The 22,947-nt window shown below is 44.9% G+C and overlaps 1 protein-coding gene across 3 annotated transcripts in view; it reads right to left on the minus strand.

The window, feature by feature from the left end:
- The window catches only part of EGFR (epidermal growth factor receptor), a 202,114-nt gene that overhangs the window by 55,155 nt on the left and 124,012 nt on the right, over positions 1-22,947 (minus strand). For all 3 annotated transcript variants that reach the window (XM_048510583.1, XM_048510582.1, XM_048510581.1), the window contains exons 2-10: positions 22,153-22,304; positions 13,898-14,075; positions 12,182-12,316; positions 11,772-11,837; positions 9,409-9,527; positions 7,161-7,302; positions 4,732-4,848; positions 888-1,014; positions 712-785 (exon numbers count right to left, since the gene is read on the minus strand). In XM_048510583.1, coding sequence (XP_048366540.1) covers positions 712-785; positions 888-1,014; positions 4,732-4,848; positions 7,161-7,302; positions 9,409-9,527; positions 11,772-11,837; positions 12,182-12,316; positions 13,898-14,075; positions 22,153-22,304 — 1,110 coding nt within the window. The remainder of the gene's footprint in view (positions 1-711; positions 786-887; positions 1,015-4,731; positions 4,849-7,160; positions 7,303-9,408; positions 9,528-11,771; positions 11,838-12,181; positions 12,317-13,897; positions 14,076-22,152; positions 22,305-22,947) is intronic.

The following is a 22,947-nucleotide window of genomic DNA, read 5'->3' on the forward strand; positions in this document are numbered from 1 at the left end:
TCGGCCCCAGGCCAGCTTATTCAGACAGGGCGCAGCGCTGCTTCGCGAAGCCGCATCCGCCTTTGCGCCGCTATCGGCCGGGCGCCAAGCCAGCGTTTCCAGAGGCGCTTGGGAAGCGCATCTTTTCTGGCACGCCGCCAGCCGCTGCCATGTCGCGTTAACGCAGCGCAGCTTCCGGCCGCCCCTACTCCCTCCCTTCACTTACCTGCTCTATGGCCCTCCGGCGCGTCGCCGGGGCCTGGGGACACGCCCCCCTGCTCTGTAACACGGAAGCAGGCGCGCAGGGCAGGGGAGGCGTGTCCCCAGGCCCCGGCAACGCGCCGGAGAGCAGGTAAGTCGACCGGGCGACGGCACCCAGTGGCGCCGTCTCCCCAATTCTTTCTGGGACCGTGCGTCATCGGGTCGGCGTCAGAAACGCCAACCCAAGTCCTTCCGCCTCTGTGTGGAAAGGACCATTGGCTCACAAGAAGTTCAAGCACTGGGTGTGCTGTGGTTGAATGGTTACGAAGAACTGGCTCTGTTAATTTGTCATCATCAACCTTTACTGGCACTGAGAAACAAAAATGGCTGTGTTAATTTGTATCAGGATACGAACGTCCATTTATTTCAAACACCAAGCAGGTAGAAACTAGCTTCCCAAACCTCTGCTCTTTTCCAAACTGAATTCCTGGTTTCTTAGTGAATCTTGGTAAGCAAGTTGATATTACTAACCTGTGATTTCTTTAATAGTTTTAAAGATGTCCAACTTCTTTGGATCCAAAGCACGTGTTTTAGTATATGTGTCACTAGGGGAAAAAATGGAACAATACAATTTTTGCTTCTGACTGAACAGAAAAGCAGCCTCAAACTCATCCCTGCCCAATGTGAGGCACCCAGCAATGACTTACCCTGAAAATGTTACTTTCAGAAATGAGAGGTGGCCATTAATTGTGGTGCAGTTTATGAAATTGTCGATATTGGATGCGTTGACAGCGAGGACGTCTTTGAGATCACCTATTCCAATCCCATTGCATGCTGGTGCAAAGGAAACAACAAAGTGTTAGGGCTCAAAATGAATATAACTCTACATGCCTGCCCCCCAGTTCGGCAACCAGTTTTCTTAGACACTTGAGCATATACATGAGGCTCTTATAAAGCTAGAGGAAACTGAAAACTAGTCTTTATCAAAGTATTTTACCCATGGACACTTTTGAAAATTAGTCCACAAAGCAATCCTGGCTGGGTATGGCTCAATAAGGCTATCTCAGGTTGCCTTCAAATGTCCACAACAAATTCTAATTACACAAAGGTTTATCAGCATGGTGTTTAGATATCAGTTAGTTGGTGTGCTCTTGTGTATCCCTCATTCCTTCCATGTTGGCTAGAGTGCAAAACATGGATTCCTCAAAGTGATGAGTCTACAAGCACTTTTAGAATTTTAGAATAGGTGTGGGGGCTACCACAAAATGGCCGCCAGTCAGACAAAATCAGGAGGTCTGAGGTTAAGCATTTTGCTATGATGGGAGGCAGATGTGTCTGAATCCATGTGTCCTGATGACTCTGAGCTTTTCCGAAGCACCTCCCTTGCTGATGACATGAAGAAAGCAGAAATCAGATGAAACGTTCTAGGGAAAAAACAAGTAGGTGCTAGGAACTATACTGATGGCACTGTGGAACACACAAGTACCATGTTGGGGACTACCAGTGGAAAGCCATTTTCTAGACCAGAGGTGTCAAACTCGTGGCCCTCCAGATGTTATGGACTACAGTTCCCATCATCCCTGGCAGCATGACACTGGCAGGGGATGATGGGAACTGTAGTCCATAACATCTGGAGGGCCACGAATTTGACACCTATGTCCTAGACCAATTGGCCATGCTGGCAGGGGCTGATGGGAATTGTGGTCCATAACATCTGGAGTGCCAAAGGTTCGCCACCACTGTCCTAGACAGACCAAGCTCAAATTTACCAACATATGAATGCAAGCACACTGGTGTCCCCTTACCCTAACATACCAGCTAGGATCTAAAACGTCTAAATCCAAGTTTAGAATCCCACCTTGAAGGGCAAAAAACAATTTGCTCAAGCATTTTCATTCTGATAACATAATAAACAGGAGATCAATAAAACTGGAAAGGATTTGATCAAGCTACATGCACTGGAGAAAGGGAGGAGCGGAGAAGCAAAGAATGTACGCAAATACAGCAAATGAGCTGCGTTCATGCCCAACACCAACAAATCTTTGTTCAGGATTTGTCATGGTATCTGAATGCAACCAAAAGCTCTACTTCACTATCAAAAGCCACAGCTTTCGATACCTTCCAGTCCGGCTTCCATGCTGAGCATGGGACAGAGACTGTTCTCGTCGCCATCACAGATGAGCTCTGTATGCAGCTTGACCAGGGCGGATTGGCACTGCTGGTACTGTTAGATCTTACCGCAGCGTTTGATGTGGTCGACCACGATCTTTTAGCCTACCGCCTGGCTGTTTCCGGGGTATGGGGAACTGTCTTTCAGTGGATTGTCTCGTTTCTCTGGGACCGGAGTCAGCAAGTGTGGTGCGGGGACCAAGCCTCCCGGAAGTGCCCGCTTTATTGCGGTGTACCCCAGGGGGCACTGTTATCCCCGCTGTTATTTAATATAAGAACATAAGAAGAACATAAGAACAAGCCAGCTGGATCAGACCAAAGTCCATCTAGTCCAGCTCTCTGCTACTCGCAGTGGCCCACCAGGTGCCTTGGGGAGCTCACATGTAGGATGTGAAAGCAATGGCCTTCTGCGGCTGTTGCTCCCGATCACCTGGTCTGTTAAGGCATTTGCAATCTCAGATCAAGGAGGATCAAGATTGGTAGCCATAAATCGACTTCTCTTCCATAAATCTGTCCAAGCCCCTTTTAAAGCTATCCAGGTCAGTGGCCATCACCACCTCCTGTGGCAGCATATTCCAAACACCAATCACACGTTGCGTGAAGAAGTGTTTCCTTTTATTAGTCCTAATTCTTCCCCCCAGCATTTTCAATGAATGCCCCCTGGTTCTAGTATTGTGAGAAAGAGAGAAAAATTTCTCTCTGTCAACATTTTCTACCCCATGCATAATTTTGTAGACTTCAATCATATCGCCCCTCAGCCGCCTCCTCTCCAAACTAAAGAGTCCCAAACGCTGCAGCCTCTCCTCATAGGGAAGGTGCTCCAGTCCCTCAATCATCCTTGTTGCCCTTCTCTGCACTTTTTCTATCTCCTCAATATCTTTTTTGAGATGCGGCGACCAGAACTGGACACAGTACTCCAAGTGCAGTCGCACCACTGCTTTATATAAGGGCATGACAATCTTTGCAGTTTTATTATCAACTCCTTTCCTAATTATCCCCAGCATAGAGTTTGCCTTTTTTACAGCTGCCATGCATTGAGTTGACATTCCCATGGAACTATCAACTAAGACGCCCAAATCCCTTTCCTGGTCTGTGACTGATAGCACTGACCCCTGTAGCGTGTATGTGAAGTTTGGATTTTTTTTTTTATCTATATGCGAACCCTTGCTCAGTTGGTACGGAGCTTTGGGCTGATCTGCCATCAATATGCTGATGACACTCAGCTCATTCTGTTGATGGAGGGGGGAACGGTCGCTGCCCCTGCAGCTCTACAGCAATGTTTGGAGGAGGTCGCTGGTTGGTTACAGCAGAGCAGGTTGAAGCTGAATCCAACGAAGACGGAGATCCTCTGGCTGGGCCACGAAGGGTGGGGATTTCCAACCGCTGGTGTGGGAGGGGGCCAAATTGGCACCGGCCTCCTCTGCCCGCAGCCTGGGGGTCCACCTGGATTCCTCTCTTTCAATGGAGGCCCAGGTGGCCCATGTAACCCAGGTTGCATTTTTCCATGTGCGTCAGGCCTGGCGGCTGGCCCCCTACCTCTCCCAAGCGGACCTAGCCACTGTGATCCATGCAACGGTCACCTCCAGGTTAGACTATTGTAACTCGGTCTACGCGGGCCTGCCCTTGCGTCTGATTCGGAAGCTGAAACTGGTCCAAAATGCTGCAGCCCAGCTGCTCACTGGTGGTGCCGTTAGAGATCATATCTTGCCAGTGTTGCGTCGTCTACATTGGCTCCCAGTTGAGTTCTGAATTGTCTTCAAGGTGTTGGTGCTAACCTTTAAGGCCTTACGCAGCCTGGGACCCTCGTACCTTCGGGACCGTCTGACCCCGCATGTCCCAGTTCGGCTTCTGCGTTCAGCGGAGGCCAATCTTCTGGTGGTCCCCGGCCCTTCAATGATGCGGCTGGCCTCCACTAGGGCCAGGGCCTTTACAGCCCTGGCCCCTTCCTGGTGGAACGCTCTTCCTCCAACTGTCTGGGCCCTGCAGGACCTTGGAGAATTCCGCAAGGCCTGTAAGACTGAGCTGTTCCACCGGGCCTTTGGAGAAGCCGGCCGTTGATGGCGCCCCCCCCCCCCCCTTCCCTTCTTATCATCTGTGGCCTTTTACATCTTGGGCCTTTCCGTTCCTCCTCAGAGGGACCTTTAGATTGCCAGACACGCTGTTTTAAACGGTTTTAATATGAGATTTAGAGCCCTAATTTTATTATATTGTATGTATTTATTGAATGTGCTCTTCTTGTTATTTTAGATTATATTAATTGTTGTACACTGCCCAGAGCCCTCCGGGGGTGGGTGGTATAGAAGTCGAAGAAATAAATAAATAAATATAAATAAAACTCTGTGTTCACTACCACTGCACAAAATGCTACTGGAATTTTCATACCTTTACGACATAAACCATCACATTGTTTACATTTTCGAATGCCATTTTGCTCTACTTCAGTAGTGTTCACAGGACATGACCGATCACATGAGCCATGGTCTGTTACCAAGTAGTTATCTGGAATAAAGAAAAAAGGCATTCAAGTTAGAAGAAGTCTTTTGGTTACACATTTTCCTATGAAATTGACAATGTAAACACGCAATGAGACACCCCCTGCCCCCAATTAAACTAACTCAACCCTCTGACCCAGGAGATCTAATTCTTCCGCAGAAGAAAAAGGTGCAGAGCCTCACCAGTGTCCCAAATGGAAGGGGGCAGAGGGTAGTTCCTAATACTTATTTGAAGTATCTTCTACCCTATTAAGTGCTTGATGTAAAAATAAAAACCTGGGGCCCTCATACCTATGGGACCATCTCACCCCTTATGTCCCGAGTCGTGTCCTCCGCTCTGCAGGAGTGAATCTGCTGGTGGTCCCCGGCCCCTCCATGATGCGGCTGGCTTCCACGCAGGCCAGGGCGTTTACTGCCCTGGCCCCTGCCTGGTGGAATGCTCTTCCCCCAGCAGATAGGGCCCTGCAGGACCTTGGAGAGTTCCGCAGGGTCTGCAAAACTGTGTTGTTCCACCAGGCTTTTGGGGGGGGGGCCGGCCGCTGAGCCCACCCCTCGTGCGGTCCTGCGCATTGGCTATCTATTGGACCATCTGCCAACCCCCTCCCTTCCCAGGGTTTGATCACTGGGGCGGGGTGCCAGACGTCTTCTATTATTAATTAATTAATTATTGAAGGCTACTGCTGCTATAGTTTTATAGTTTTAAGGTTTTGTATATTTTAATTGGGGCTATTCGATTTGTTTTATTGTATTGCTATTTGTTGTACACCGCCCTGAGCCCTCTGGGGGTAGGGCGGTTTATCAAATCGAATAAATAATAATAATAATAAATATGTTTTCCATAAACTCCTCCCTAACAAAGGTTTCCCAAGCTCTTACAAGCTGAGGTACTTTTTCCTCCCCTGAATTAAAAACTGGAGGCACACTCAAAATTAAGACCTCTAGGAGTATTCATTCATCCAAAGGTATAATGGGTAACCTGTCAGTAAATTTTTAGCATTTGCTGATTGGGAGCAAATGAATCATTCAGTCACATCAGATGCAAAGGCACAGCTGAAAAACCTCACACCTCCCCCCCCCCCACCCCCAGTGACTGATTTAAAGAATGTAAAGTGAGAGGAGTAAATCATGCACATACCCTCTGCAGTTTGGGAACTCTGTACTCCATGGGACCTATAATAATACCACTGATTGTGGCACAATGTTTAGGAATAACTGCTCTAGAATGAACAGCCAAAAATACGAGACTACTCTGGGGAGAAACAGATTCCAAGTATCTTGAAACACCCCAGACTGGGAAGACCTTTGTAGCCCGGGGCGGGGGGGGGGGGGGTGAATCCACTGGTGGGAGTGGCGCACGGTCCCAGTGGCAGATTTGTCCTCCCTGGGGCACTTGCCCTGGCAGAGAGGCAAATGTGCTGGCAGGGAGCCGCGATGGCCCTCTCTGGCAGTGTGACGTGATGTGGTACACTGTGGCATCATCCCTGCACCCCCACCGCCGGCGTAGTGGGCTAATCTGGGGACAGAGCCAATGTTAGTTGGCTTCTTCCCAGCTATCGGCCCCACTGTGCCAGTGGTCGGGGCTTTAAATTTATGCCACTGAAAAGGTGAGGAAAGTCTATTAAGCCCAATGGGAGCATCCTGGTGCCGGGAAAGTTTTTTTGCATTTTAAGCCTCCCCGTTGTCCAGGAAGCCTTTTGGGGGGAAGCAGGGCTGCAGCGCCACAGCCAGGCACCTGGCCCATTGGACGGAGCTGTTCATTGATTCTCACTAGGCATCAATGGAGGCAAACTTGCTCAGGTGGTCCCCTGTCCCTCTATGATGCGGCTGGCCTCCACGCGGGCCAGGGCGTTTACTGCCCTGGCCCCTGCCTGGTGGAATGCTCTTCCTCCAGCAGTTAGGGCCCTGCGGGACCTTGGGGAGCTCCGCAGGGCCTGTAAAACTGAGCTGTTCCACCGGGCTTTTGGGGGGACCGGCCGCTGATTCTGCCCCTCTCATTGCCCTGTCTACTGGCTGTGTATCTGACCATCTGCCAGCCCCCTCCCAGAATTTGACCACTCCCAGGATTTGATCACTGGGGTATGATGCCAGACGCCCCTTATTATTATTAATTATTAACTGTTTATTGACGGATGCTGCTGCTATAGTTTTAAGGTTTTGTACTTTTAACTGGGGTTATTCGATTTGTTTTATTATGTTTGTTGTTGTTTTGTTGTACACCGCCCTGAGCCCTTCGGGGGTAGGGTGGTTTAGCGAATAAACAAACAAACAAACAAACAACAACAACAATAATAATCACTCAGCAAAACCAAACAGACTTACGTGGACACTTCTTTACACAAGTTGCTCCAAAACTGTATTTTCCGTCTGGGTTGTTCTTCATCTGATAATCATAAGCATCATATGTTTGCAAAGGTGGGCAAGATTCCTTGCAGGTTGCATCATCCGAAAAATTGCGACATGCCTGCCAACAAACAATAGCACAAAAGGGATTATGCCATATACGTCTGGGCAACAATCAACAGCAACTGCACATGTTCATCAAATCAAAATTAAACTTGTGAAACATTCACTGTACCAACCCAGTTTTGGAGGACTGAACTCCAGAGACTTGAGACCGAGAGTACATAATATTGTAACATAGGTTATCATAATTCCTATGTTATAGAAGGGAAATAATGTCTAATATTGATCTAGGACATGATCCTAAAGTCCACTTGCTTTGGACATGTTTCATTGAAATCAATGGCTCTCATATTCATGCAAATATGGTTAGGATCAGATTACCAAGTCCAAGTTGAATAGCCCATTAGTTAGATAACTCAGTCTCTTGGGTTAGAGATATACATTATGATACACTAAAGGTAAAGGTAACATCCCCTGTGCAAGCACTGGTCATTACTGACTCAAGGAGTGATATCACAACATAACGTTTACTAGACAGACTACATTTACATGGTGGTTTGTCATTGCTTTCCCCTGTCATCTACACTTTGGGTGTAGATGACAGGCAAACTCTCCAAATGGAGGTTGAATGGAAACAACAAAGTGGGGTGCAAAATGGTAGCTCAGCTCGGGATACTTTGCTGGGGGAGAATCCTTTTGTAAACAAAAAAAGTGAGAAAACCCCACTGTGAAGCAAACAGCTGCGGGGCAAGCAGTGCATGCATGAATGGTCACTGATACAACTGCAGATGTGCAGAGCAACAGAAAATGTTGCATCTCTTGCAGGACCCAGCTCTTGATAGTGTCTGTTAGCACCCTCCTTCATTCCTTTCTTTTCTCACCCTCCCCTCCACTGATGACTTGTCAAGGAGGAATGCACTTCAAGGACTTCAGCATCTCCTGGAGGGATTTAAAAGGCAGCAACTTGGCAGGAGAGAAGAGAGGGATCTATTAAACATTTATTTTGTTTTAGAGTTAATTAGTTCTAGAGTTAATTTTAGAGTTAACTCGTTAATTAATGCAAAGAAGAAGAAGAGGAGTTGGATTTATATCCCCCCCTTCTCTCCTGTAAGGAGACTCAACGGGGCTTACGAACTCCTTTCCCTTCCTTCCCTCACAACAAACACCCTGTGAGGTAGGTGGGGCTGAGAGCTCAAAAAAACTGCGACTAGCTCAAGGTCACCCAACTGGTGTGTATTGAAGTGCACAGGCTAATCTGAATTCCCCAGATAATCTGAATTCCCCAGATAAGCCTCCACAGATCAAAAGGCATAGCAGTTCCTCCAGATTAGAGTACACCTGCCCTTAATCACTACGCCACTGCTGCTCCTAGACAAGGAGGACCAATGACTATCTGTAGCCAGGAGGAGGGTTGGATCACCCTAGGCTCCTCCCCATCCTACACTTGATTGCCTTTTCCACTTATTGCAGCTGACCAACAGAAAGTCTCAGTACATAGAGAGGCTTTGCTAGATTCGAAGTAACAAAAAGGAGCTTGGGATACCATCTGAGGTTTCCGCTTAGAGGTGGAAAAGGAGGAAGGTAGTGAACAAGTGGTCTGATATAGACATACGGTGAAACAACGAGCTGTGGTTTAAACAAGCCATGACTGTGATGTCTGAATGTCACTGACTCATCAAGATGCTGCAACCAGGGCAAATGACTTTTTTACTTTGTAGTATTGCAACAACCTACAGATCTTTAGTATGGAAAATTTTCCTGATGGTCACCATTTGGGAACTAACTCGCGTTCAATCTGCTTTTCATTGGAGCAACTATTATCACGTAAAATATATAAGGTTTTCATAAACTGGGAAAGGCAAAAGGTAAAGCTACGGCAAAATCAAGAGGGAAAGACTTAAATGAAACAATCTACATTATAAATCATCGCTGTGTAACCATGCATCATCATTGAACGTGCAACCATACACCATCACTGAACATGAAGGTCCCATGGTTCTCAGCATGGTCTTTTTCGGTGGTAAAGAAGGTCCCTCCTTCCTGTTTCACTACCAGAAAAGCTGGCTGAATCCAGCCCATTGGAACTCTCCTTTAACCTTTTAACCTTTTTTACATTGGACTGCATCATACAGATAGGATCTTATGTGGGGTTCTGGGGCCTTACCAAGCAGTCCCGGTCCCCAGGGCCCGTGCACCCCGCTGCACAGTGAGTATGGCAGCAATCACTGGGCTCCCTCCCTTTGCACCGTGCAGAGCACTGCGGCGCACAGATGATCCGAGTTACTGGAAAACAAATAGAGCAAGAATTAAATGTAACACTGCCAGAATGTCGTATAATTCTTTGACATATAATTCTATCTGACTATAATTCTATCTGACTGATAGAAAGCACAACCACCGAGAAAAAACAGAAACTGGTCCAAAAGCTCACTGAATAGGTATAGGTTCTTAAAAGTGTTTATATTTATTTATTCAACTTCCACACAGCTTGTGGATACCACACAAATTACTTCTGTTCTTTAGTTGTATTAAGTGCTGGGTATAAATTTGTCTTGAAAACAAAGGGAGGAGAGATAATGTGGACATATACTTGGTTGTCTATATAGGGTGCGAGGGTATATGCATGCATGCGCATGCACCATCAAGTCACAGCTGACCTAAACGTCCCTGTAGGGCAATGGTGGAGAACCTTTGGCACTCCAGATGTTATGGACTACAATTCCCATCAGCCCCTGCCAGCATGGTCAATTGGCCATGCTGGAAGGGGCAGATGGAAATTGTAGTCCATAACATCTGGAGTGCCAAAGGTTCGCCACCACAGCTGTAGGGTTTTCAAGGCAAGAGACATTTGGAGGTGATTTGCCACTGACTCCCTCTACACGGGCTGGGAGAGCTCTGAGAGAACTGTGACAGGCCTAAGGTCACCCAGCAAGCTCAGTTCTCCAGATTAGAGTCTACTGTTGGCTCTCATCTATACTGAGTATAGTATAGAATGTCTGAGTATAAAGTGATTAAGAGAGATGCACTAAACCAGGGGTATCCAGCTCTGGCACCCCAGATGTTCATGGACTACGATTCCCATCAGTCCCTGCCAGCATGGCCAATTGGGACTGATGGGAATCATAGTCCACGAAGTATGATTGATAGGACTGATGGGAATCGTAGTCCACGAACATCTGGGGCGCAAGAGTTGGACAACCCTGCACTAAACCTTTGGGAGGGTAAATATTAAGGGTTGGTGCTCTCAGTCTGGAACCCAAGCAGTCCACTGTACATTCCTAGTAAGAATGTGGGGAAAAATCAAACACATAATTAGAAAGAAAAGAAAACGCAAACATCAGTCAAAATATCTAAACAAAAGATGTTCTGTTAAAGAAGACTCCATGACACTATAGAGCAAAAGATAATGTAGGGACTATGCAGAGAATTTGGAAGAAAGCAGATGTAATGTTAGACTAGATTTCCTGGGTGTGAGCTTTCTAGAAAAAAGCTCCCTTGGATATATTCTAACCGAACCTCTGACTAGACTGAGAGCTGGTAGCCAATAGAGGTTAAATAGAAATCCTAATCTTTGGCCAAAGGTAAATGCCTCTGTAACCTCTAAACACAATTAAAATGGGTGGAGGATTTGTTCCATCAAGACAACTTTCTGAAAGAAGGGGATTTGCAGCCCAGTCCCAATTTTTTAAGAGGAAAATTAGATCCATTTCAGTTTAGGGTTGTCAGGCCTCTTGCTGGCAGTCCCCAGCTCCAACTGCTGCTTGGTACACTGAGGGAAAAATGCAAAAATTGTCACTGTGATTAAGAAGAGAAGAAGAGTTTGGATTTATATCCCCCCCCTTTCTCTCCTGTAAGGAGACTCAAAGGGGCTTACAATCTCCTTGCCCTTCCCCCCTCGCAACAAACACCCTGTGAGGTAAGTGGGGCTGAGAGAGCTCCGAGAAGCTGTGACTAGCCCAAGGTCACCCAGCTGGCGTGTGTGGGAGTGAATTCCCCAGATAAGCCTCCACAGCTCAGGCGGCAGAGCTGGGAATCAAACCCAGTTCCTCCAGATTAGATACACGAGCTCTTAACCTCCTACGCCACTGCTGCTCCTGTGATAAACACAATGACACCATGCAGCAATAGGATCTCACAGAAATTAAGAGTTTCTACTGGATCCCAGGTCACTTCCCAGTTTGCACTGAAAAACATCACACACCATCAACAAAATAGCAACCCCTCCCCCCCAAGAGGTCTCTACCCTTCTATTTCATGCCTGGTGTTAGCCACTGGCTAGCAACCCTACTCCAGTCCCACTGATTATGTCAAAGCGGGGTCTGTGTGTCAGCTCCAGACAGAAACTAATGCAGCCAAGATTCATAAACCATCACATCAAATGAACCATATATGATCAATAAAGTAACAAAAAAAGACCCAAGAAGAATACATCAAGTTAATATTCTGTTGTCATGTCATGCCTTGCATCTCTCATTAAAATTCCCAACAGGCACAGTTTAACACAAGCAAAGGAGTAGATATACTTACATTTTTGGCAGTTTTCGGGACCAGGACCCCAACAGAATCCTGAACAACTGGAATGGCAGGGGGGGCCTACGGAAGTGGGGGAGGGGAAATCATTTAGAAAAGGACTCTTAACTAACAAATGGTTTTACAGCTTATGTCCTTATATTGGTGCTATTATTACAGCGCATCATCGATGTCTGGCATTTTTATTATTATTTCATAGTCTACCTTACTTGCTGAGAGACTCAAGGGGGATTACATAGTGTAAATCAAGAACAGGAGGGAACAATTCTTCCTCCCCTTTCCTCCATAATGCAGCCAGGGAATATCCACAGTCCCCTGTAATTTCTGCTAGTGGATCATGGGATCCAACCCAATACCTCCAGAGGTTTCTGCAACATCAAAAGTGCTTTTACTCAATGCATACTTACAAGAGTTATTGTCCGTCCTCTGAAAAGACTCAGGGTCTACCACAACTGTTTTAGGCACAATGTCATTCCACTGAACAGTTTCCATGTTGCACAGATAAGGATTTCTGTTGAATTTTACTCCTCCGTTTAGTATTTCTAGCAAAAGAATTAAAAACAAAGTTATTAAGAAAAGAGCCGGTTTGTTTTCTAGCAAAAAAATTAAATAGGCAACGATTTGATTAATAGCTTGTAAAGGAATATGTCAGCGATGGTGAGGAGCAGAAAACAATTCTGGTCAGCACAGAATGGTGGATAGCATTGCTCTTAATGAGTAGTAGAAGAAGAGTTGGATTTATATTCCCCCTTTCTCTCCTGTAGGAGACTCAAAGGGGATTACAAACTCCTTTCCCTTCCCCTCTCACAACAAATACCCTATGAGGTAGGTGGAGCTGAGAGAGCTCAGAAGAACTGTGACTAGCCCAAGGTCACCCAGCTGGCGTGTGTGGGAGTGCACAGGCTAATCTGAATTCCCCAGATAAGCCTCCACAGCTCAGGCGGCAGAGCAGGGAATCAAACTCAGTTCTTCCAGATTAGAGTACACCTGCTCTTAACCACTATGCCACTGCTGCTCCTTGGTAGTAGTTGGGAAGGATGTTCTGATTAAAAACGAAGAAGCACAGCTTACTAAACAGGTACTACATAAAATATACAGAAAGGTAGTTAATGCTGCGGATAAAAACTGGGAGCCAGAGAACCCAAGAGTTCTCCAATAGAATTTCCCAAAATTTTAAAAAAGTCTAATTGCTCCGTCGTGCAATGGAAAGGGATTACATTCTTTTCTGCCTGGATTTTTTTCTCTAATTCCAGTCACCTCTGACCAGATGTTTTCCCTGCAGGGAAAAACAGAAAGGTGTCTCCACTGATCTGAATGATGTATTCCAGATAATTATTCTTATTCGGATTCACAGTGCACTGGGCAAAAAAGGCAGGACAATTCCTGCGCTGAAGTGATATTAAAAGGATTTGCCCCTTGGAAACTAACACAATAGGCAATATCCTTTGAGCATTCTAAAGCACTATAGAAATAAAACAACATATAAGTTCTCATCAGAAGTGTAAGAATTAGTGTTATCATTCGAGGACTGGAATCTCTAAATATCAGACCAGATCTCTTAATCCTTCCATATCTCATCTACACAGAAATGGAAAGCTGATCACCGGCTTAATTCCAGACTTTTAAGAGGAATGCCTGCAGAAGTGCCCATTCTGCAGCAAGCTCAGGGATGAATGATGACACTTGTAAACTCTTCGTGTCTCTTCCATTCATTCATTCATTCATTCATTCAATCACTCAATCAATCAATCAATCAATCAATCAATCAATCAATCACTCAATCATTCAAGATTGGAATAAATTGATTGCATCTCAAAACGTTCTAAAAGAGTTTGTTCATGTGATATGACTATGGTTGAAACACTTGACTGTTCTTTGTTTCTATGTCCTAAATACAATAAGATACGCATGAAATACATGAATTCCATTTTCTTGCAATGTTGTGGCATGAGTGTTTTAAGATACCCAATCTCCTGAACAGCTCTGATGTGCTCTTTTGTGAAACTGTTGCAAATTTTATGCTGGAAATTAGTAGTTTTAACTGCATTTCTTAACCTTGTTTTGTTTTAAAATTTTGTCCTGTTTTATATGCCAATAAAGGTTTGTGGTGGATTGCATCTCACCTGTTAAATTTCTCAATGGCAGCTCTTCCAGTCCTCGTTCATGGTTGTGATTCAGCAAAACTGTCAGCGCAGCACCTTCGTGCAAGGGGTTTCCTCGGATTATCCGGAGATTCTCCAGGGGAATACTTCTCACTGAGTTCATTGCTATCAGCACGTAGCCACCCACCTCTTGTATACTCTGGTCAAAGAGAAAGACAACACAACGATACTAGATGTCAGCCATTTTTCTTTCAGACTATGGTTTGCTGTTGTTTTTGCCGTCAAGTCATCGGTGACTTATAGCGACCCCATAGAATTTTCAAGGCTAGAGATGTTTGGAGCTGCTTTACCATTGCCTGCTTCTACGTGGGCTGAGACAGTTCTGAGAGAACTGTGACTAGCCCAAGGTCACCCAGCGGACTTCATGTGCAGCTGTGGGGAAACAAACCAGGTTCTGTAGATTAGAGTCCACTACTCTTAACCGTTACACCACACTACTGCTGGATAATAATATTTATGAGAAAAAACTAACAGGAAAAATTGAGCAAAATAGAACGGAGTTAAATTCTGTACTTATTCAGAGAAATAAGGATTACAGCAGGCTGGCTGTTTATCACCTGTATCAGAAGTAACAAGGCATCCACACGTTCTCTGTGAACTGTGAGAGCACAATATCCCCTGCTATGCTATTTCAGATGTGCTGGGTATGTTCTATTGTTTCAGGGTATTTATTATTGATTTTTTCAATCTTATACAAAATTAACATACAAAGTATATACAAAATTAACATACAAATTAACATACAAAGTATATACAAAATTAACATACAAATTCAACTAACACGTTTTTCTCAAATGCGTTTCATAACTCTCAATCACTCAGAAAACAACCATGCAAAGTTCTTGCTGCTGATAAAAAAAGGAAAGTCTAACCAGCTGGTAAGTACCATCCAGTTTACCCAACCATGCCTGCATTCTTGCAGACTTATTCAATTTCCAAGATTGTGCAAAATTCGATTTTTGATGTTGTCATTGATTTTAACAGAATAATTTGTGAATTTTCCAAGAATGAAAGCTACATTAATAAAAACTAGGGTTTCAGGCATTTTTCAGATACTTCCAGTTTCTTAACAAACTTTACAACTTTATCTCAATGGTCAACTGCTCTTGGGCAGAGACACCACATGTACAAGACCTCTGTTGACACATCCTGACAGTACCAACAATTAGCAGCACATGAATTACAGTTCTTTGCAATCACTTTTGGAGTTAAACAAACCTTACGAATCATTCTAAAAGTATTATCTTTGAAATGCAAACAAACAGAAAATCAAGAGCCTCCAGGCAAGACAACTTCCAGACAACTTCTGTGAATTCATAGCCTAATGTTTGAGCCCGTTTACGAGTGTGGTTGCTTGAAACCATATAGGAAGATTGATCAGATTTTCAGATTTATTAATTTGTCTTAGGGATATATCGAATGTAATGCTTTTTACTTAAAAAAAATTTTCATCAGCAGGTGCTGAAATGATGTTATATGACCACCACTACTTTTACTCACACCATTCCTCTGAGACACGTTCTTAGAACAATCTAAACTCTTATCCATTTATTCAGAGTAGACAATTGAAACTGTTAGCGCTTATCTAAATCTCTCACTGCTGATGACAAATATCTGGAGAAAGCTTTTTTAATATTTGCCCTAAACTAATAAAAATTATTGATTATTATATGGTCATTTCCATAAACTTTTCCCCTTGTATCTTTGTCCAAAGAACTACCCTGTTTCCCCGAATATAAGACATCCCCTAAAAATAAGACGTAGTAGAGGTTTTGCTGAAGTGCGAAATATAAGGCATCCCCCGAAAGTAAGACGTAGCAAAGTTTTTGTTTGGAAGCATGCCTGACAAACAGAACACAGAAAAATAAGACATCCCCTGAAAATAAGACACAGCGCATTTTTGGGAGCAAAAATTAATATAAGACACTGTCTTATATTCGGGGAAACACAGTACTTGCCCATATTAAGTTGGCTGCGTCATGATAGGCTTTAATATTTAGGTTAGCAAAATCACTTGAGGATCCTTCCGTTTATGCAACCATCCAGCATGCTTTAGATTTCTCTGAGCCTCCCCAACCCCAAACAATATGGGCTGCTCTCCTGGAGGGAAGGGGGGGTCCTCACCCTCCCCGCCCTCCCTCCCCCACCTTTCTGAGCCCATTTTATTTTTATTTAAAATGGGCTTTAGTGCTAGTTTGATACAAATTGCTACTCATTTGCTTCTAATTGGGCCAGGTGCTACAATAAAATTACCCAGCTTAGGATACTGCAACTTGATGCATTTGCCTATCATTCACATGAGTTACTGAACCATGATTAGCTTTGCCTTAGTAACATATAAAATATCTTCTTTTAGACTTTTAGAGGGCTTATTAATTCCATCAACACTAACAGGAGAAAACTTTATTTAATTCATTACATATTAAAAATCATAATCAGTTACTAAACTTTATAACAGTATGAAGGCCCTATCTATAGGTGGTTCCATTGTTTTTCAGTCTGTCAAAAACTTTAACAGAGACAGTGGGATAGGTTTTTCCCCCTTCCTTGTCCAAGGAGGTATCACAGATTTGGAGGTCTTAAAAAGGACAGAAGGGCCTCAAGAAGAAGATATCTGGATCCAGCAGGAAAAGCTTCTTTGGCCCCGACTGACCAGGTCAATTGGGTGGGGACTGGGAATTGAAAAACTCTTGGGAGCAGAGAGGATCGGGCTTTTCTGACTGAGATCAACAAAGGAGACATAACTCTGGTTTGGAGTCTGGAAGAGGCAGCCATTTTGACCATGTGCTTGACTAAGGAACTGAAAGACTTCTTAAGAACATAAGAAAGAGCCTCCTGGATCAGACCAGAGTCCATCTAGTCCAGCACTCTGCTATTCGCAGTGGCCCACCAGGCGCAGGATGTGAAAGCAATGGCCTTCTGCTGCTGCTGCTTCTCCTGAGCACCTGGTCTGCTAAGGTATTTGCAATCTCAGATCAAGGAGGATCAAGATTGGTAGCCATACATCGACATCTCCATAAATCTGTCCAAGCCCCTTTTAAAGCTATCCAGGTTAGTGGCCATCACCACCTCCTGTGGCAGCATATTCCAAACACAGATCACGCGTTGCATGAAGAAATGTTTGCTTTTAATAGTCCTAATTTGACAGATGATGGAGGAAATGGAGCATTTGTAGGCAGCTGAAATATCCTAAGCTTAAGAGCCTGCCCTATTTTAACAACTAACAGGGTGTGTACAGAGAAAGTAACAGAGGAATCGGGATTATCCCTCATTTCTTTTAAATCCCTTGTTCAATCTGATGCTGTGCAAAACGTATGCTTCTAAACATTATGTTTTTAATAAATACTTTTTAACGTTGCATGCTCGTAGCACAGACACATTATTGGACACATTATTTTATTTGGGGGGCACCAGGAGTGGGGGAAGGCTGACCGTAGGCAAGCAGTTATTCCTCCAGGGGTGCACCAGTCTCTAATCCATCCCTGTGGTACCCAGGATTTGGGAAGCAGGGGACACAGAAACAAAGCCTCAAAGTTGGACAGGAATCTGGGGGGTCCTGACCTTCCCCAGTTGAAAATTCCTACAAAAGGTCAGGTGGTGGCAACAGTTAGCCTAAGAGACAGAAGTCCCTTGCAGGAGAAGTTGGGAACCCCTGGGAGAGAGCGGAGTGGAATAGGGCCTGCAAGTCAAAGCAGCCCTGTTCCATCACAAAAACCTTCCCCCCAAAGTAACATTCCTAAACAATTCCACTATTTTCTTATAATACTTCCCAGTAAAGCTGCAGCTATGACTTTGTTTAGTGCCCTGCACTCAGTAATTGCACAGCACTGGAAAGATGGAAAACATCCAACCATAGCGGCTCAGTATTTTGGGGTTGGAGACTGGAGAAAACCTCATCTTGTCAAATACAGCTTTTAAGACGTACATTTAAAGCCATCCATGTTAAGTGAAGTTTATTTAATAAATCAACTTAAAGTTTTCTTAAGAAACTTAATTAATAACATTTTCTTTTCTGAGGGCAAATCTCAAGTTATGTGATCTCCTGCAAAACAGTTTGGCCTTTTATTTTGTTTCTTGAGAGATCTTAGCTCCTTAATTGTCTTGAACATAAGGTAAACTTTTTAACAAGTGATATCCAACTTTTTGAATATTTGAGTTTTATGATACCTTCTGTGTTGGGATCTAAAATTCCACTCCCAATTTTTGTTATAAAAACAAAGTTAAAACATTTACCGTGGCTACAACTTCTATAAGCAAAGACCTGCTTCATAAGATAAGAGTCCTACTTATAAAAGTTTAAGCCACAACAAAAGTGTTATTCTTTAAGATGCTACAGAACTTTGCCAAGTATTTCTGCACTCCTGTAACAGAAAACATGCAGCCCATATCAAATGAAAAGTAGAAGGGAATGTATAATATACATTAAGAAACAGTGGGGGATTTCCAAGCCTCCACAGGGACGGACTTCCCTGCTTCTTCCTCCGGCTGTAGCTCACTGGGACACCCACCCCCTTTGTTCCTAGAGGTTATCAGATGCTCAGGAAGCAGAATAGGGGGCAAGTTGGGGGCTCTCCTGCAGAGGAGCAGGGTAAGCAGAAATCAGTGCCCCAATTATACAAATGGAAATGTATTGGAGGAAATCGTGTGGTTGGAGACCCGCCCATGTGTACAATCTCTAAATCTGTGTTAAGAACATAAGAACATAAGAACAAGCCAGCTGGATCAGACCAGAGTCCATCTAGTCCAGCTCTCTGCTACTCGCAGTGGCCCACCAGGTGCCTTTGGGAGTTCACATGTAGGATGTGAAAGCAATGGCCTTCTGTGGCTGTTGCTCCCGAGCACCTGGACTGTTAAGGCATTTGCAATCTCAGATCAAAGAGGATCAAGATTGGTAGCCATAAATCGACTTCTCCTCCATAAATCTGTCCAAGCCCCTTTTAAAGCTATCCAGGTTAGTGGCCATCACCACCTCCTGTGGCAGCATATTCCAAACACCAATCACACGTTGCGTGAAGAAGTGTTTCCTTTTATTAGTTCTAATTCTTCCCCCCAGCATTTTCAATGAATGCCCCCTGGTTCTAGTATTGTGAGAAAGAGAGAAAAATTTCTCTCTGTCAACATTTTCTACCCCATGCATAATTTTATAGATGTGTTTTCTTTTCATTATTTACCTATCTTTACGAATGTCAGTAGGTCACATTTAAAGGGAACAATCCGACACAGAATCCTGCTTAGGTTTATTCGGTGGGGTTTATTCCCACAAACGTGTGGTGAAGAACTGCCCTGAAAATGGCGGAGAATAGTGGAGAAATCCTGACTATCTAGAATTCTTTTTAAGGCACTGGTGAAAAATAAATGGAGAAGACCCAGGCCGTCCAAATATTCACAAATATTATTTTGCTTCCAAATTGCATATATATGGTGAGGTGGATGAAACAAGATAATGTATCACAGTTGATATTTTATGCATAGGGAGATATTAATATTTCCTTAAGAAATGTCTCTGCTGTATAATGAAAAGGGCAGCTTGGAGGATTTAACATAATTGTTGCCCCTGCAATTAAGTTGTGAAATAGGTAGGTATACCACGGTGCCATCCTAAGAAGTGTTACACCTTTCTAAGCCCATGTCAATTCTATGTAGGACTGAACCATAAAGCTGGGGAGACGCAAATTCCCATTGGATTGAGAGGTAGAGTTCAAAAAGCTGGATATAGGTTCTATAAAGTTATACAGTAAGGTTTTGTGGAAGCAAGACAAAATATATTTTATTTAAACTTTTTACTATACTGAGCTAAAAACAAAGGTACAATACTTTTTATGGGGCCTTTCCCCACTTACGTTTTGCAGTGCGCTACTCTGAGCGCGAGCGATTTCCGCCCCGGGGTTTTGTTCCCCACTGCCCCGCGCTCTGCACGGGGCAGTCAGAAGGTGCCGTTTCTTCAGCGTCAGAAATGACGCGCGCTGAAGGGATGTTAGAGCGCAAAGTCGGGGCGGCTGCGTTGTCGCTGCCCGGACTCGTGGGGAGCACCGCTGGACCACGCGCTATTTGGGGGCAGTAGCGCGCAGCAAACGGTATGTGGGGAAAGGGCCATGGTATGACTATATATATTATGGACTATTTAAACAATATAGCTTGAATCCCAATTAGTGTGTCTGCAGGTGCAGGAGCAGAACTTGATTCTTCTGTCATCCTCATTCTAGACCAGGGGTAGGGAACCTTTAACACTCAAAGAGCCATTTGGACCCGTTTTCCATGGGAAAAGAAAAAACTTGGAGCCGCAAATAATTGTTGACATTTAAAATAAAGATAACACTGTATATATTGGGGTTTTTTTACCTTTTACTCCACTCCTTCTGAGAAGCGCATGGATGCGCCCGCCCTGCTGCCTGCAGGGCGGGCAAGGATGGGGCCAGCGGCTCGGCCTTGCCAGCCGCCAGGAAAGCGCCCACCCCGCTCCAATAGGGCAGGCGAGAGGGGAAGCCCGCGGCGCGGCCCAGCCAGCTGCGGGCAGTTAGTGCGCCCGCCCTGCTGCCTGCAGGGTGGGCAAGGATGGGGCCAGCGGCTCGGCTCGTGGAGCCGCAGTGCAAGGGCAGAAGAGCCGCATGTGACTCTCGAGCCGCAGGTTCCCTACCCCTGTTCTAGACAGCCCAAAATGCACCCTGAAATCTGGCTTTTGGGGGACAAGGGAACTTGATTTTGTGGAGGCACTCTGGGACACTGTGAATGGGAGGAGGCTGGAAAACCACACTCAATATGAAGTCCTTGTGCCCTTGAAAATGTTGGGACTCAGGTCTGTTTTCTGAATGCTGTAATTTGAATTTGGTTTGTATTATCTATTTTGTATATTTTTTTAAACAATCCTCATTCTTCCTCAATTCAGCAGCATTTTCTCTACAGGCCCCTCTGCCAGGTCAGTGTAAAACCACAACAGGGTTCGGTCCTTTAGAAATTTCACTGTGATGCACAGTCACGCTAACATTCTCAGAAAATGTTTTAAGTATTTATCCATTTAAGAGTCCCATCCAAAGGGGAGGGGGATCTGTTTGTGGGAGCAGCCTGCAGCCGCACTGGCAGATTCGCCCTCCTGGGGCCTTTACGTCAGTGGGGGGGGGGGAGGTGTGTGTGATCCCGCCGGCATGCAGCCACCACCACCCAGCACTGGAACACGGCACTGAACACTGCACCAGCATCCCAGGGCCCCTGCTGCCATCTGCATAGTGGAATTGGGGGGTATGGCTACTGTCGGCTCTCTCCTGGTCTTTGCCAGTGTTTTGCCAGCGGGGTGTACTTAGGACTTAAGCCACTGGAAAAGTGGCGTAAGTCCATTGAGACCCACGGAGGCTTTTCAGTGGTGGGGAGGCTTTTTTGCTTTGCAAGCCTCCCCACATCACCGGGAATCTTCTATGGGAGCGGTGGGGCGATGCTGCCTCAGTGCCACGGCCCGCCGCTTCTGGTGTGGATGCAGCTCAATGTCTCAACAGTTCAGAGCACTAGATAAGAGTGAAAAACAGAGAACCCAGTTGCGATCATTCCATTAAAGTCCAAGTAGAATTCAGATTTGAATCCAGAGTTCCTGGTGCCAAGTTCTGTGTATGGCATTATTTTCTGCAGATGATGGATAGTCCTTTGCTAAAAGGAAGCAATGTCACTTAGATAAACATTTATGCTCTGGACCCCTCACTTAGATAAACATTTATGCTCTAGAACCCTCACTTAGATAAACATTTATGCTCTAGAACCCTCACTTAGATAAACATTTATGCTCCGGACCCCAGAAAAACAAGCGGCCCCATCCACACACACACCCCCAATCCATTTCTGGAAAAGGGACTCTTATATTGGAAAGGTGAAATGAAATAGTTCTTCCTAACTGCAATCTGTCCTTGGGAGCAAGTAGGAAAAAGGGGTAGACATAATTAGCTCTCTGCAAACAAATGAGCCCCTAAGCTACCTTTGTGGCACTCAAGTCTTCTAACCATTAGTTTTTTGATGAAAAAGAGGGTGCAGACAACTGATATTTGACATTGAGGCTTGTCAGGGGGGCTCGGAGGTGCGGGTTGGGACACGAGGTTTTGGCCTCCCACAAGCCTGTTGCTTGACAAAATGATCCACTTTGCTGACCAAGGAATGGATTAGTGTTTCCGGAAGACCACCATGAGCAATTTTCTTCTCATCTTCATTTGCACTAGAACAATGTGAGTCATCCTACTAACCTTCAAGAAAGTGAGGTTATGGAAATGCTCCATATAGGTGATCTCTAGATTGCCGAGCACGATCTCACAGCCCTCATACATTCTCTTCAGATTCCTGTAATGTTCTTCTTCGCTGGCAAGTTGGGTCAACTTGTTGATGGTTCCTTGGCAGACTGCAGAGAAGAGAGAGGAAGGAAGTCATGAGGCCATAGCATACATAGCAGCAAAAGCATCCTCACTGACAACCCAACAAAAAGGCCAACATTACATCTTTTGTTAAAGGGCGCTTCTTCAGAATTTCAATGAGATACAAATGAAGAGAAGAAGAGTTTGGATTCATACCCTGTTTTTCTCTCATGTAAGGAGACTCAAATGGGCTTAGAAACTCCTTTCTCTTCCTCTCCCCACAACAGGCACCTTGTGAGGCAGGTGAGGTTGAAAGAGTTCAGAGAGAACTTCAACTGGCCCAAGGTCACCCATCAGGCTTTGTGTGTAGGAGTGGGGAAACAGATCCAGTTCACCAGATAGGAGTCTGCTGCTCATGTGGACAAGCGGGGAATCAAACCAGTTCTCCAGATTAGAGTCTACCTACTCTTATCCACCATGCTAGCTCTCCTGAACAGTTCTCATTTCTTCTAACAGAAAACATGAAATGGTGAAAAGTGCACACTACTGCTTACGATCTGTTGTATGGATTTAGGAGCCATTACAAACAGAACAGCAACCTTAAGACAACACGAACTTGCAGTATCACATCTGAACCACAAACTTTGCCCTGAACTGGCACAAACTTGTTCCCTCCTTCTGGATGGAGGA

Source organism: Sphaerodactylus townsendi, linkage group LG11, assembly GCF_021028975.2.
Source record: "Sphaerodactylus townsendi isolate TG3544 linkage group LG11, MPM_Stown_v2.3, whole genome shotgun sequence".
Lineage (NCBI taxonomy): Eukaryota > Metazoa > Chordata > Lepidosauria > Squamata > Sphaerodactylidae > Sphaerodactylus > Sphaerodactylus townsendi.